Raw genomic sequence first — 16,906 nt, 5'->3', positions numbered from 1 at the left:
TTTGGACATGGTATTAAAAGTACAAATATGTCCCCATTTTGATTTTAGATGGCCAGTAACTCATGTGCCAGGTAGCATTCTATTCCAACTTTGACAGCCAACAGGAAGTCCCTGGGCAGCAAGCTGTTCCTACATCATAACCTGCTGTTGGAATAAATTGGAAAAAAAGACGAAGCCTTGACAACATGACGAAAGTAAACAGAGCTGGGTCTACCTCCCCTCCGGATGGAGGCTGGGGCTGGATGATTGTGGCTGGCTGCTTCCTTGTTACCATCTGCACCCGGGCAGTCACCAGGTAAGTGGGATCACCTCCCCACCTCCTCCTTTTTCTTTTTGTTTCACTATATTTCCCAGGTTGATCTCAAACTCCTGGAGTTAGGGGGCTACTCCTGCCTCAGCCTCTTGAGAGCTGGGACTACAGACAAATATCACCATGTCTGGCTGAGATTTTCTTGGTTTGTTAAGATGACCTGGCTTGTCTTATCTACTAAATTGGCTTCATTCTATTTCTGAAGACATCAATTGTGAAAATGTATGTGTGTGTGTGTGTGTGTGTGTGTGTGTGTGTTCTTTGACTGCTCATATATATATATTTTTTTTTTATTGGTGCACTGTATTTATACATCATAGTGGGATACAAACTTTTGTAGACATACATGCACACATCACCCAGTCAGCCCCCACCCGATCCCCACCCCATTCTCTCCCCATCCCTCCTTCCCATGCTTGGCTTAGTGGTTGACATCTAGTATTATAGCAATTTATCCAAAATTAAAAATGATAATCTCACATAACAGTTTCATTTGTCTGATACCAAGCTTTTGATGACTTAAAGATAACATTTCAATATTTCTTTTTGCTTTCTTTCTTACCAGAGAATATTTTTTTTCTATTTTTTTAGGTGAAACTATCATATATTTATATATTTATTTTTCAGAAAAAAATCTATCCTAATATGGAATATGGATTCTAGATACCCAAAACGATCTTGAAAAAGAACAAAGCTAGAAGATATATATTTTCTGATATCAAACCATATAAAGCTACAATAATTGAAACAGTGTAGTACTATTCTAAAGGCAGATATATAAACCATTGGAGTTAAATAAAAGCCTAGAGGTAAATTCTTCCCTATATTGTCAAGTTATTTTTGACAAGGTTTCCATGAACATTTGGTGTTGGAAATAATAATCTTTAAACTAAATATTGTTGAAAAATAATAATTACATGGAAAAGAATAAAATTGGACCCTTACCTAATCCCATATACAAGTATTAACTCAAAATAAATAAAAGACCTAAATATAAATCTTAAGACTATAAACTTTTAGAAGAAAATCTGGGTCATAAAACCTCACACCATTGAAATTGGCAGTGATTTCTTGGATATGATTTCAATGGCACAGGCAACAGAAGAGTATACAAACTCCCTAAAAAATAAAAAAAATTGTATATCCAAAGACAATGTAAACAGAGTTAAAAGTTACTAATAGAATGGGATAAAATATTTCCAAATGCTATATCTGAAGGTATATTAATATTCCAACTAGAAATCCTAAAAATTAACAACAATAAAGGCAAACAATACCATTTAGAGATAGGTAAAAGACTAACATAAATAATGGATCTCCACAGATAACCAATCTTAGTTGTCTGTTGGATGGAATATCTTGTTTCTCTGGTTCTGGTGTGTGTTACCTATTTCTTCTTTGTAGTTAATCTCTTTGAGTATTTTCTCTAGTGCTGGTTTTGAAGACATAAATTCCTTCAGTTTCTGTTTGTCATGGAAGCTTCTTATTTCCCCATATAATTTGATAGAAAGTTTTGCTGGGTAGGAAATTTTTGGCTGGAAGTTGTTTTCTTTCAGAGTTTGGAATATGTTACTCCAAGCCCTTCTGGCTCTCATGACTTGGTTTGGGAAGTCTGGAGTGATTCTAATTGGTTTGCCTCTGAATGTCACTTGGCCCTTTGTTTTTGTTGCCTTTAAGATTCTTTGCTTGGCTTCCACATTGGTCATTTTGACAATTATGTGGCGTGGGGATCCTCTTCTGTGATCCTGTCTAAAGGGAGTTCTATAAGTTTCCTGGACCTGTGTATCAACCTCTTGCTCTATGTTTGGAAATATTTCTGCTATTACTTCCTTGAAGAGATTGTTGATCCCTTTGGTTTCACTTTCTTTTCCCTCCTCTATTCCAATTATTCTTAGGTTAGCTCTCTTAAGATGGGCCCATATTTCTTCAATGTCAGATTCCTGCTGTTGGATATTTTTTTCTAGATTAGAAACTATGCATTCATTTTTGGAATGATCATCTTCTAAGAGCGAGATTCTGTTCTCCATGTGGTCTAATCGGTTGTTTGTGCTTTGAATTGAGGCTTTTACTTCATTAATTGCATCCTTTATCTCTTTTTGGCTCTCTCTGAGTTCTTTTCGAAGCACCTCTATTATTTCTACAGTTATTTTCCTGATTTGATCTTCTAGAAATCTCTGAATTTCTGTTTTATCAGGTTCTGATGTTGTGGGGTTGTGGGCATTCATTGCTCCAGTGTTATTCCTCTTTCCCATGATTTTGGAAGTTTGTGCCTTCTCTGGGTTCTTCCCTTGGGTCACTACGACTTCACTTAAGGTGCTCTGGATCTCGAGTCTGTGGTATCTCTGACCCCACTACTCCTTTACTGGGTTCTATCACAGAGTCTCCGACCCAGGGAGTCGATAGAGGCTGCTTTAAACTATTGGGGGTGCCAGGTTGGGCGTTCTCCTATGGTGTGATATCTCTGCCACCGCCACTCCCCCACTGGGTCAAGTCCCTGGGAGTACAGTACTGGGATTTCTTCTCTGGGGCCCGCAATTTGACTCACTGTTCTTGAGTTTGCAGATGTAGCTGTACTGGACTCGGTGAATTCGCTGCTGCTGCCGCCGGTGGCAATATGGCACCGCTGCCACGCCCTTGGCCATGAGGCTGGCTTATTTCTTCTTGGTTTTGAGTTCCACTCTGAGCCCCTGCAGCGTGTGTGAGCTCAGCCACTGGGAGCTTTAGATGCACCCTGTGCTGAAAAATCCCGCCTGGCTGTTCCACAGCAGCTCACCTGGCTTGCTGTAGCCGTCCGGTGAACTCGCCGCTGCCGCCGGCAGTATGACGCTGCTGCCGCGTCCTCGGGCGTGAGGCCAGTGTATCTCCTCTGTGGCTCTGAGCTCTGTTCTCAGTCCGCTTTCTCTCTGGAGCCTGGTGATTTTTTTGTTTTTCTGGTGATGGTGTTTTCTGGCCATGAAAGGTGCTGATTTTGTGGTAATGGAGATTGGTTTTTAGCGGGGCTCTTAAGCCCCGCTTTTCTCGGTCGCCATCTTCCCGGAAGACTCATATTTTTTTTTTTTTTGCATTTTATTTGGGGTGTGTGGTACTGGAGATTGAACCCAGGCATATTCTACCTCTAAGCTACACTCTATTGATTGAACCAAAACATTTAAGTTCTGGTTCAGTGCCATGTTCATCCACTTTTGTATGACATGCCTTGCATTTTGCTTTTCAGATGCATCTCAGTTTTTTTTGTGGAGTTCCAGACATACTTTGCTCAGGATTATGCACAAACAGCCTGGATCCATTCCATCGTAGATTGTATGACCATGCTCTGTGGTGAGTATCACTTACCAGGACAGACAATTACTGGCTACTCTTGAATGGTACCCGACAATGACCTTCTAATAAGGTCAGAGGACAATGACTCTGATCACCAATTTTTTCAAGCAGAAGGATGATGTGAACAATTGGCTAAGACTTACCTATACAATTAAAATATCAACCAATCCTACCTTTAGCCAAACCTAACCAGACTTTTTATAATCTTTTATCTTTTATAATCTTTTCTTGGGATTAATGGCTTTGGCCGACGTCAGATGGAAGAGGCCACTGATACACTGACAAGGACACACATGCCATTTGGTTCTTCTATATAGAGGTCCTACACATCATAAAACTTGTCCTGACTTGGGGAGCAGTTTACCATGTAGTATATGCTTGGCTTTTACCTCCTCATCCTCCTGTATGTAAACAGCAATGAACCTTTGTGACTTTCTTAAACGCTACATCTCAAGTCTTAGTTCACATTCTCTACCCTTCCCAGAGGGCTCAGAATTTGGCTCACAGACCTCATCTTTTCATGCATAAATCTTCATGCATAGCCAAAAATTGGGGCAGGTTAGGATTGTGTAATCAGGGGCTAGACGTATTCACTATGGCTATAATTTCATTCAAGAAACCTCAGAAGTGCTCCTTAGGGAATGTAGGGCTTTCAAGATATTCATGGAAAGCAGCATTGCATATACATGTATGGAAGATGTCAATAAACTGCTATTTTTCTTTTTATGTATTTAAATCTAAAGTCATCAAACTGGTTTCTTAGAGAGCTCTTAAGATTAGATTAAATCAGAACAGTCTGTTTGCATCCTACACTCAAACCTTTCATTTAGATGAGTTCCAAGTATTTTAGAAAACTTTTTTTTTAATCTCTTCAGGCTGTGTCTCAGTGGCACAGGAGAAACACTATATTGTTCAGTAACCTGTAATAATTTTAATGATTCCATTCTAGATACTGACTCATTTATTATTAGGAAAAACATTTGCACACTCAGAAATCACTTGAGTTGTACTGAAATATTTTGTTTTATTTTTTGAGCAATTCTCTGACTAAAAGCAGATTTCATAAGAAGGCTATGTTGACTCAACTGATAAGAAGGTCTTAAGGGATTAAGAAATACCATATTTGGGTTTTGTAGCCCATAGCCCCTTTAACAATTACTTGGTTTTCAGGGTTATGTTATTAGTCACAGCATTTGTATCAGCACACCAAGAGGCCATGTTCGTCCTTCTTAGGGGAGCCTGGATTGGGGCTTATTTCACTCATTGTTATCTTTTAGAGAATATTTGCAATCACTCCAAAGAGGAGTAAATGGCCTTAAATGACCAAGATGTTCCCAGTAAATGTGTGAGGCCTTGAGAAGGGTCACTGTCAGAAGCCAAATATTTCAATTCTAAGCCTTGAGGTCTACATAACTCAGACTGCTGGCAACCAGCAAACAGTGAGGCCAACCGAAATGTCACACGCACACCGTGCATTGGAGCATTTTTCGTAGACGTTCTGGGCTTCGATTTCTTATCCACAACATGTCTGGAAGCCCCAAAGCAGGGCTGGATTATAGAATGTATCTGTGAGCTCTCTCATTGCCCTTCTGCTGCATGACACTGCTCGACACATATGCCGCCCACTTTCTTTCTCCACCAATTAACTGTCATCATTATTGCTAATGGTGTATGATCAATACGACATCAAACATCCTCATGCACATGACATGTAACTGAATTCACTGTTGTAAAAACACCCTAACGGGGGGTGGTGGCGCATGCTTGTAATCCCAGTACTTAAGAGGCTGAGACAGGAGGATCGCAGGTTCAGAGCCAGCCTCAGCAACATAGCGAGGCTTTCAGAAACTTAGTGAGACCCTGTTTCCAAATAAGAAATAAAAAATTGAACAGAGGATATAGCTTGGAGGGAGAATGACTATAAGTTCAGTCCCCAGTACCAAGATAAATAAATAAATAAATAAATAAATAAATAAAATCATTGTATAGAAACAGGGCATGGTGGTGCACACCTGTAATCCCAGTATTTGGAAGGCTGAGACAAGACGATCATGGGTTTGAAGCCAAACCTCAGCAACTTACTGAGACCCTGTTTCAAAAAAAAAAAAATAGAGGCTGTCTGGGTGATATGTGCATTTATGGCTACACAAGTTTTTTGCTTCATTATGATGTATAAATATAATGCACCAATAAAAAATAAAATAAAATAGAGCTGGGAGTATACCTTGGAGATTGAATGCCCCTGGGGTTCAACCCCCAACATACCACACACACACACAAACACATACACACACACAGTAACAACAACACAATAACAAAACAACACCCTAAAGTCTTGGGATTATGACTGAGCCTGAAATGCTAGGCAGGACCCAAGCAGGTTCTGTTCTGGCTCTGCTGTTGATTCTCTGTGTGACAACAGACAAGTCCCTATGGGCCTCAGTTTCCAAAGCCATGAAGTTAGTGGGGTGAAAGGTCGGCAAGCCCACAGCCGCCTCACGGCGCCCTCCAGGCCCTTCTGCTGACCCACTTTGTTATTGTTTTTGAAGCTCCGCTTGGGAGTGCGGTCAGTAACCATTTGTCCTGCCAAGTGGGAATCATGCTGGGCGGCTTGCTTGCATCTACGGGTTTCATCGTGGGCTCATTTGCCACCAGCCTGAAGCATCTCTACCTCAGTCTGGGAGTTCTCACAGGTAAGGGTGCCGTACGCCACTTGTCCCACCCCACCCCAACCAGCCATGGCCCAGCATAGCAGCAGGGCAAGTGGTTCACAAGACATTTTGCTGCCCTGGATCATGTGTCCCCTCCTAGCAGCTAAACAGAGTTGGAAATGTGATGGCGCTACCCCAGTGGGAATGCACCCACCAGGTGGTCAAAGTAGCTGCTGCCTTTCTCTTCGGCATCAGTGTGTAGCTGAGAGTCCACACTCCAGAGGAAGGAGCCGGGAGTCGGCGAAATGCAAGTTGTCAGCAAATGGTCATTCTCTCACTATCTTTGCCAAGACATTAAAAATACCATCTGTGTTTAATCGGAGATGCTCTTGCTTTGTAACGAATATCATTTTCCAGCAAGTAGGGGCTTACAGTTTTAAGAGGAAGTTCCTTGGGAATATTGTGGTGAGGGCGGTCAGGGGGACTTGAGGGGCAGTTTGCTCATTAGTCAGAGGGGTGTGTATGGGGAGTCATACAGGTAAGGTAGATCAGGCCAACAAAGGATGTGGCCTTCCGTGAGGCTAGAAATCTAGCTCTGTCAAACGAAAGAAGTTATGTCCACCTCTAGTAACTCGAGGACCCTCACTGCTGAGGTGGCAGTCCCAGTCTACCAGGGATTGTTCTGGCTTTAGCACTGGAAGCTCCATGTCCAGAAACCCTCAGTCCAGGCAACTCTAGATTGCCAAGCACCTTGCACTGCAGATGGAAGCCGAGGTCTAAGGCGATTTTTCCCCTTTTCTCTGACCTTCTAGATGCCATGAAATCATACTTAAAAAGTAATAGAAGGACGGGTGTGGTGGTCCACACCTGTAATTACAGTATTGGGGAGGCTGAAACCAGAGGGTCACAGGTTCAAGGTCAGCCTCAGCAATTTAGTGAGGCCCTCAGCAAACTAGTGAGACCCTGTTTCAAAAAAGAAAAAAGAAATTAGGGCTGAGAATAAAGTTTAGAGTTAGAATGCTTCTGAATTCAATCTCCAGTAATACCCCCCCTCAAAAAAAAAAAGTAATAGAAGCTGAACATCTTTAGAAACCTTTTTGGACTAAACACATCTTTCTGCTCACCTTAAGGGATATTATATTTTTTTTTCAGGTTGCTCTATTTCTGTATACACTTGACATGATGGTTCCCATACTCTGGAACTTTCATGGAGTCAATATATGCTATTTCAGTCCAAATTCCAGAGTGGTACAGATTATCAGTCCTGTGTCTTCACAGGCAGTGCAAAATTGAGGCAATTATCTAGATCTTTTACAGCACTATTCAGATTTTTTTTATCTATTTATTTTTGTAAATCCCAGTGTCATTTATATAATGATATTGGAGTTCTTCATTTTACTTCAGAAGTCATCTTTCCTTTAAGGGCATTCTTCCTAAGAAGAAAGTCATATATATTCTGTACTTTGCAAATTATGGATGAGCGGTGAGGGAAGAATGAGTTTTAGCTTGCTATAAAAATCAGCTCTAGAGTGGTTTCAGCAGACGGTGGGTTTCTCTTTACCGCATATTGTCTTCGGAGACCGTGTCTTCACTGCTGCCCCCGGTGTACCAGCACTCATGGAGTTCTCTTTCTCCCAGGTCTTGGATTTGCACTTTGCTATTCTCCGGCTATAGCCATGGTTGGCAAGTATTTCAGCAGGCGGAAGGCCCTTGCGTATGGGATCGCCCTGTCAGGGAGTGGCATTGGCACCTTCATCCTGGCTCCTGTGGTCCAGCTCCTTATCGAACAGTTTTCCTGGCGAGGAGCACTGCTCATTCTTGGGGGCTTCGTTTTGAATCTCTGTGTTTGTGGTGCCTTGATGCGGCCAATTACTCTTAAAGAGGACCACTCAAGTCCAGAACAGAACCATGTGTGTCAAACTCAGAGAGAAGACTGTAAGCGGGCATCCCCCTACTCGCCTTTGACCAAAGAACGGGCGCAGACCTGCCTTTGTTGCTCTCTGCAGCAGGAATACAGCTTCCTACTGACTTCTGACTTTGTTGTGTTAGCCGTCTCTGTTCTGTTCATGGCTTACGGTTGCAGCCCCCTCTTTGTGTACTTGGTGCCTTATGCTTTGAGTGTCGGAGTGAGTCACCAGCAAGCTGCTTTTCTTATGTCCATACTTGGGGTGATCGACATTGTTGGCAATATCACATTTGGATGGCTAACCGACCGAAGGTAAAATCCATGAAAGCACAATTGGTTCCCCTCCCTGGGACTTCAAGCGCTGAGTTTCCTCTCACTCCTGTACCCTGTAGAATACCTAGAACTGAAGAAGGTTGACAGGTGTTTAGGATCTGAAGGCAACTCCCTAGACGATGGGTTGGAAAACTTTTTCTGTAAAGGGACAGTAAAAGGTTTTCTTTTTTTTTTTTTTTTTTTTTTTTTTTTTACTTCATGGGCTGTATGATCTTTGTCACCACTGCCCAACATTGCTGTTTTAGCACAAAAGCAGCATAGACAGCATATTAACAAATTGGAGAGACAGGCCATGGTGGGGCATGCCTGTATCCCAGTACTTGAGAGGCTGAGACAGGAGGATTGCAGATAGGAGGCCAGCTTGTCAACTTAGTGAGATCCTGTTTCAAAATAAAATAAAATAAAATAAAATAAACTAGGTTGGGGGTGTAGCTCAGAGGAATAATGCCCCTGTAGGTTTCATTCCCAATACCAAAATAATAAAAAATAAGATAATAAATAAGATAATAAAAATAATAAAAAATAAGAATAAATAAAAGATAAGAGTTTCTCTGTTCTGATGAGATTTTATTTGTGCATACTTGAAGTTTGAATCTCCTTTAAAATTTTTATATGTCACAAAATATTGTTCTGTTGATTTTCCCAACTATTTTTAGATTCTCAGTTCACAGGTAGTACAAAAACAGGTGATGGGCTGGACTAAGCCTTAAGTTGGCCACACTTGTTCTAGATGGTTTAGGATAGTGAGTCTGCCTAAATTGCAGGTTCTAGTGACAGATATAATTCCATCTGCAGTCAAGTCAGTCCTCAAGCCCTCAATTCCATCCCCTTGACAAGTCAGTCAAGTCCTCAAGACTTCTGGCTGGGTGTTACAGTTTTAGTGGTTTTTTTGAACCACCACAGAGATTGGCTGGCAATATAGAGAGGGGCAGAACCAGGGATCAGATACCAGAATAATACATTATCTGCAGCCACATACTTTTATTTGATAGGGAAATAGTAAACTCTTTCATCATATTGTGGGCTTAGAAACCAAAATAATAATAATTCTAAGTAGTTTCTTCTGCTGACACTAATCTGTTTTGATTGAAGTCTGCAAATTGCTCAGTCTCCTAAATGAAAAACTCCTTACATTTGAGCTATGATCCAGGAGAGCTATCATCATACGACTTCTCCCAAATTGTCTTTGGTAACGAATCCAGATGCAACTGCCATTCTCTGGTGTTATTAATATAATATTTAGGATTAATTACCCTTTTTGTGGTGCCAGGAATGAAACCCAGGATCTCATGCATATTAGGCAAGTTCTCTATCACTGAGCTACATGCCTAGCCTCTCCACATTTTTAATTAGGGAAAACCTATGCAAATAGATTTCTGTACAATCAAGGAACTCAAAGAAAAGCAGCTTGTTGTAGGTCTGAAGGAGGGGTCTCTATTTTGAGGCACAGAAGACCTAAGTTCTTGGGGTAACTCTGCCCCTGTGATCTATGGAATATTACCTCTCCTCAGACCCCCAAGGCTCTTCATCTGTCAGATGTGCCAAAGCAATAGTTTTCTATGAACTTCCTACCATTATGTGAGGCTCAAGTGAGGCCAGGAGTAGTAAAACAGTTATAAAACATAAACTGCTAGAGCTGACATTGTAAGAGTCTTTGAAACAACTAGTGTCATGGATGAAATTAAAGTTGTAGAGGGGAAAAGTAATGGAAGTGCCTCAGGAAAGTCTTGAAATCAGACTTAGTCCTCATGTAAGACCTTCATCATCTCTGGTAATTCATTTTAATGGTTTTATGTTCCGGTTCCCCTTTCTATAGTTACTTGGCTTACTGAGCATCTACCAGATACCAGTGGACAACATGTCTAATGTGCCAGATACCAGTAGATAACATATGTAAAAGCATTAGATACAGTAGAGAGCTTCAAACTATTAATTTTCTGACAGTCTACATACTATTTGACATCCATCCATCTTCTTTCTTTCCTTCCTTTCCCTTTCTTTCTTTCTTTCTTTCTTTCTTTCTTTCTTTCTTTCTTTCTTTCTTTCTTTCTTTCATGCTAGGAGTTGAAACCAGGGACATTCTATCTCTTAGCTACACCCCCAACCCTATTTTACTTCTTATTTTGAAATAGGCTCTCAGTAAGTTGTGGAGGGCCTCACTAAATTGCTGAGGCTGGCCACGAACCTGTTATTCTCTTCTCTCAGCCTCCCAAATACTGAGATTGCAAGCATGCACCATGACACCCAGCTCACAGGTATCTTTAGAGGAACTTTATAAGTAACCTCATTTTTTTTTTTTTTTTTTTTGGTGGTACTGGAGGTGGAACCCAGAGGCTTTCTACCTCCAAGCTGTACTCCCAGACCTATTTTATATTTTTTTAAATTTTGAAACAGGGTCTCACTAAGTTGCTGAGAGCCTCACTAAGTAGCTGAGGCTGGCTTCAAACCTGTGCGATCCTCCTGTCTCAGCTTCCCAAGCACAGGGATCACAAGCATGTGCCACCATGCCCGGCAGTAACCTCATTTTATAGTGAAAGAATTTGAGATTAGAGTTAGGCAGGTAGTGAATGAGAAAACTGATCTTAACCTTCAACCTTCCTAATTTTAGAGCACATATTCTTCCAACCACACGATGCTCCCTAAGGAGATAAATTCTTGCATTTGCACATGCTAAAAGAAAGATAGGAAGATGGCATAGATAACGTGGAATGGGGAAGCCATCCCTGTACCTAAGTGCAGTGCTTTCTACCATGTGGTTGTGGTTCTAGAGCTCTTTTAAAGAGTCTGTTCACCCCACACTCATTCCTGTTCTTCAAATCCACAGGTGTCTGAAAAATTACCGGTACGTCTGCTACCTCTTCGCCGTGGGACTAGATGGGCTCTGCTATCTCTGCCTCCCAATGCTTCAAAGTCTCCCTCTCCTTGTGCCTTTTTCTTGTACCTTTGGCTACTTTGATGGAGCCTATGTGACCTTGATCCCAGTAGTGACCACAGAGATCGTGGGGACCTCCTCTTTGTCATCAGCACTTGGTGTGGTGTACTTCCTTCATGCAATACCTTACTTGGTGAGCCCGCCCATTGCAGGTAAGCTTTCCGAGAGAGTCCCCCGAGCACTTTTGTCATAGTGATGTGCAAAGAGTAAACCCAGGTTCAGATGCACAGACACACACAGACATCACAGATGATGAGGAAGATGGGTAAGAGAAGTTGGGAAATAGTGAAAGAGAACAGAGATGCAAGAGCCACCAAAAAAAAAAAAAATAATAATAATAATAAATTACAGTCTTACCCATATTCCATTGTGATCTTTTCCTAACCAAGTGGGGACCTTTGCCTACCTGGAAAGGAAAAAGTCCCAAATCAGGTGTCAGTTCCGTTCCATCCTAATGATGGGAGTCATGGAATGGGGAAGTACTTTAGACTTCATTTTTTGTGTATGTGTGTGGTACTGGGGATGGAACCCGGGGGCGTTCTATCTCTGAGCTATATCCTCACACCTTTTTACATTTTTTGTTTTGAAATAGGGTCTTGCTAGTTTGCTGAGAGTCTCACTAAATTTATGAAGCTGGTCTTGAACTGGTGATCCTTCTGTTTCAGCCTCCCCAAAACTAGAATTACAGGCATGTGATGCCAAACCCAGCTAGCTGTTCAGACTTCTAAATTAGCAGGGTGTATTCAGAGGAAAGTTTGGTGAGAGAACAGAATTGCAACAGTGGCAGTGGGCAGTGAACCTGAAATGAGAAGTGCTGTGTCCCAGTGGGGGTGTGTTCGTTCTCTCTCTCTCTATCTCTCTCTCTCTCTCTCTCTCTCTCTCTCTCTCTCTCTCTCTCTCTCTCTCTCTCTCTCTCTCTCTCATGTGTTACTAGGGATTTAATGCCAAGGCATTTTATCTCTGAGCTATACTCTCAGCTCTTTTATTTATAGTTTTTATTTTTTGTGGTACTGAGGATTGAACCCAGGGGCCTTCTACCTGCAAGCTACACCCCAGACCTATTTCTATTTTTTATTTGGAAAAAGGGTTTTCCTAAGTTGCAGAGGGCTGCACTAAGTAGCTAAGGCTGGCCACGAACCTGCGGTCCTCCTGTCTCAGCCTCCCAAATACCAGGATGAGAGGTGAGCACCACCACACCCAGCTATAGTGGGGTGGTTGCAGTGCTAGGCAGAAGAGCTTGGTTCTATATTTTTCAGAGACTGTGGTTAGTAGTAAAGTTTTTGTGTAAAGGGGTAATGATGAACAGCACATTTTAGAAAATGTGATCTAGTACATGACCTAGTGAGTTAGGACAGAGGGTAATATTCCATTTTACTAGTTCAGGCACAAACTATCAAAGCTCTAAACTAGGGCTGCTGCAGCAGGAATGGAATTGAACTATGGGGGCAAGGAGGACATTTGGGAAAAAAATCAATTGAATTTAGCATACGGGGATAAAAGGAAAAAGAAGTCAAAGATGACTTAGTAAACAATGTCATGGCTGAAAGAAATAGGGAAATTAGATATAGGGACTTTGCCTGCAAAATAATAAAAGTAAAGTTAAGACAGATTGAGACACCTGAAGCAAATAGATAAAAATGCTCAACAGAACAGCTAGAGAATGTGCTTTAGATGAAGGCCAGATTTGGATATACATTTTGGTGAGTCCTCAAATAAAGCATCTAGAATGTTTATAAAACCATAAAATGCTATCGAAATTTAAAGCTTCATCAAACAAATCATCCCACAGATATTTATTGCACACATTAAATGAGTAATTCAACAAACAGGCTTTGCCTTTGTAAGCAGCATAGTGCTTGGCACAGGTCATACATCAGCCAAGATATCTGAGCTTGTTTCTCCTTTCTGGAAGCCTGTGGTTTAGACATGTGGTGTCTTTGGGAATGAGATTCTGGGACCTCTCCATTCAAATCCCCTAGTACTACTATACTCTCCTTGAAATACACATATCTTGACTCTGCTGCCTATGATTTGAATCTTTGGGGGTAAATTCTGGGAATCTACATTTCTCTCTCTCTCTCTCTGGATTGAACCCAGATTCTACCACCAAGCTACACCCCAGCCCTATTTTATTTCTTCTCACTAGGTTGCTAAGAGCCTTGCTAAACTGCCAAGGCTGTCTTTGAATTCACAATCCTCTTGTCTCAGCCTCCCAAGTCCTGGGATTGCAAGCATGTGGCACCATGTCCAGCTCCACCAGTTTTCTTATGGCGTGCATGCGCACCAAAGATTGGGAGTAACTGACCCAGAATATTACCTGTTAAGTGAAAACCCAGAGAGTGAGCAAGATCTCTGAAGACAGGCAAGAGGAAAATGGCCTAGATTTTTGACAATAAAGAGGGAAGGGAATTTTTTGAAAAGGGCGGGATTTCTGCTCTTAGCTGCTATTATGAATAGACAGATGTGATTATTTCCAAATTTCAACAGGTGCTAAAGCAGCAAACAAGGGAAAATCATAGATGCTTGACTCCCACAGGGGAATATTCCTCATTAAACTTTGTGACTCAGAATCATGTATTTAGTGCTTTCTTTTTGAAAACTGACCCCAGAATGTTCCCATGTTCTCCCTCCATAGCCAGGTTAGAGTTTACTAACTTTTCGGAACAGCCTGATTATTATTTTGTTTTTCTGAAATACTGGAGATTTAGCCTAGGGGCATTCTATCTCCAAGCTACACTCCCAGCCCTATTTTTTTATATTTTACTTTGAAGCAGGGTCTCACTAAGTTATGGAGGGCCTTACTAAGTTGCTGAGTCTGGTCTCGAACCTGCAATCTTTCTTCTGTCTCAGCCTCCCAAGTACTGGGACTGCAAGCATGTGCTACCATGCTGGCAGCCTGATAGTATTATATGTCACAAGACACAAATAAAACGGGGATTCCTGAATCCTTTGTCTAATTCTCAGCCTTCTTTTGGCAAATCAGACATTATATTTACTAGTTGAAATTAGAATATTAAAATGTGAGTTCTTATTGTAATACTTTTCTTATTTATTTACCTTTAAAATGATAACTTACCACTCAGTATCTTCCATTTGTTGCTACAAAAATGCACAAAGAACTCAGGTAATAGCTAAAATACTGAAGAGTCGTTTAAGTTGGGCATGGTGGAGCGTGCTTGGCTGATAGAGGAGGATAGCAGATTCAAGGACAGCCTCAGCAAGTAGTGAGACTCTCATCAACCTAGGCAAGGTTGATGAAAAGGCTGGGGGTGCCGGCTTGTAATCCCAGCATTTGCAAGAATGAGACAGGAGGATTGTGGTTCTCAGACATCCTCAACTACTTACTGAGACCCTTTGCAACTCAGTGAGACCCTCTTTCAAAATAAAGAATAAAAAGTAGGGCTTTGGGGTGTAGCTCAGAAGTAGAATGCCCCTGGGTTCCATTCCTGGTAACACACACACACACACACACACACACACACACGGCTGGGGGTATAGCTTGGAGTTAGATGGCATCTGGGTTTAAGCTCCAGTACCATACATTACACAAAAGTAGTCTGAATTGCAAGAAACTTTGTGGGGCTTTTAACAGTTTCTACATGCCATTTTTGACTACTGGATTGGAGGTGAGGAAGAGGAAGAAACATTTTGTTGGCATGTAAGTCAAATTTAGAGGAATTAAAAAAACCTTTTTGTTAACCCCAAAATAATTATCTGCCAAGGTCCAATTCTACCACACTGATTCTGAGCATTGCAGACTATATTTTCCATATCATATGCCCTGGTTTTCCTGTTGATTTTCATAATTATATTCTCTTTAACACTCTAAATACATTATTCCAGGATGAATAATTTGAATGATGTTAAAATCACAGGACACACAATAAAAATGTGAATTCTTACCTTTTTCTGTCAGATTTCATGGGGTTAATAATAACTAATACTTATTGTGTGATATCTAAGTACATAACACCATTCCAAGGAACTTATTTAATAACAATAATCAATTCATCTTGGAAGATACCCTAAAAATAGAATGTTTTTCTCAGTTGCCATATCTTTAGTCAGTCTGCTTTTTGTCTCAAAATTATAGCTGTGGAGTTAGCAATCTATTGTTATTATCCTTACAAATTATTAGATTTGAGAGTGGGTAAGCACAATAATTGCATTCTTAAGTCAATAATATAATTTTGCTGTTGTTTGTTGCAGGATGGCTGGTAGATACCACTGGCAGCTACACCGCAGCATTCCTTCTCTGTGGATTTTCAATGATATTTAGTTCTGTGTTGCTTGGCTTTGCAAGACTTGTTAAAAGGATGAAAAAAGCCCAGCTGCAGTTCCTTGCCAAAGAATCTGATCCCAAGCTGCGGCTGTGGACCAATGGGTCGGTGGCTTTTTCTGTGGCAAGAGAATTAGACCAGAAAGATGGAGAATTGGTGGCTACAGCAGTGCCTGGTTACAGCCTCACGTGACCAATGGCTGGAGCCTGGGAATCTTCAGGGCTGATGGAGATGGAGCCACAATATTGTTCCTATTTCTGAAGCATTTTATTTTGGCAGAAGTGTTGCTTTCCAAGGAAATCATTATTATTGTTTTGTTAGCATATTTATAAGGTAAACACATCTAATAATAAAGAAGGCTGGACTAGCCTAGAGTTTCCTTATTTGGGATTTGCACTCACAATCAAACTCATATCTTTTTGAACAGTGGAGCATTGCTCCAGGGGGACCATAAAGACACAGTTGATACAATTTACTATAATGAGGGGTAATTCCAAGGCATAACCAAAGCAGATGGCACTGAACAGCAGCTTTGGCATCCCAACGTCTCTGCCTCTCCATCTTCCCTCCTCAGAAGGCAAACAGAAATCTCACTGTATGGTTGCTTTCCCGGTGCTGTTTGCAGAAGGCAGGTAGTGGAGAGTGAAGATACCATGCCTTTCTCATGGTGAAGTTCCTCATTAGAGTTTTAGATAGGATGGTTTAAAAATACTTGAGATTTTTCCAAAGACAGTGATTAATGGAGAAAGAGACAATCTTTTTGTGCCCTTTAAATCTTGTAGCTAGCTCTTGCCTCCGCCGGTGGGTAGGTTTCACTTTGAGACTCCTAAGCACCATGAAATGCCATGGTTGAGATGGATCTCAAAGAGAGGCTGATAAGATTCATTTGAAATTGTCCACTTGAAATGGGAAGTTATTTTTTTAAGGCTGTGTCCCAGACACTCTCCCCTGTTACTCTTATGTATTTACTGTAAATCTAACAAAACACAGCAAGCCACAAGGATGACTTTTCTGAAATGTTAGTTAACACCCAAACTTTTCCTTCCAATTAAAAAAGGAAAGAAAAAAAAAAAAGCTCCTTTTAAAACTGCAGACAAATTCCTATTAGGAAACGTGAAATGTTTGGCTGTATTCCAATTGGGCAGGACTTGAATTCTTGAATCAGCAGGTCTC

General features: G+C 41.1%; 1 protein-coding gene across 1 annotated transcript; it reads left to right on the top strand.

Annotated features, from left to right (window-relative positions):
* Positions 1-185: 185 nt before the first annotated feature.
* SLC16A12 (solute carrier family 16 member 12) lies at positions 186-15,925 on the top strand (the record flags this gene model as incomplete). The annotated part of the gene is made up of 6 exons (XM_080693897.1): positions 186-295; positions 3,525-3,628; positions 6,181-6,324; positions 7,921-8,500; positions 11,346-11,605; positions 15,663-15,925. The coding sequence occupies 6 exons, from the start codon at positions 186-188 to the stop codon at positions 15,923-15,925; spliced, it is 1,461 nt and encodes a 486-aa protein (XP_080550023.1).
* Between the last annotated feature and the right edge of the window lie 981 nt (positions 15,926-16,906).

Source organism: Muscardinus avellanarius (assembly GCF_963383645.1).
Source record: "Muscardinus avellanarius genome assembly, chromosome: 4".
Taxonomy (NCBI): Eukaryota; Metazoa; Chordata; class Mammalia; order Rodentia; family Gliridae; genus Muscardinus; species Muscardinus avellanarius.
The sequence above is the reverse complement of the archived record's forward strand: the minus strand, read 5'-3'. Positions and strand labels throughout refer to the sequence as shown.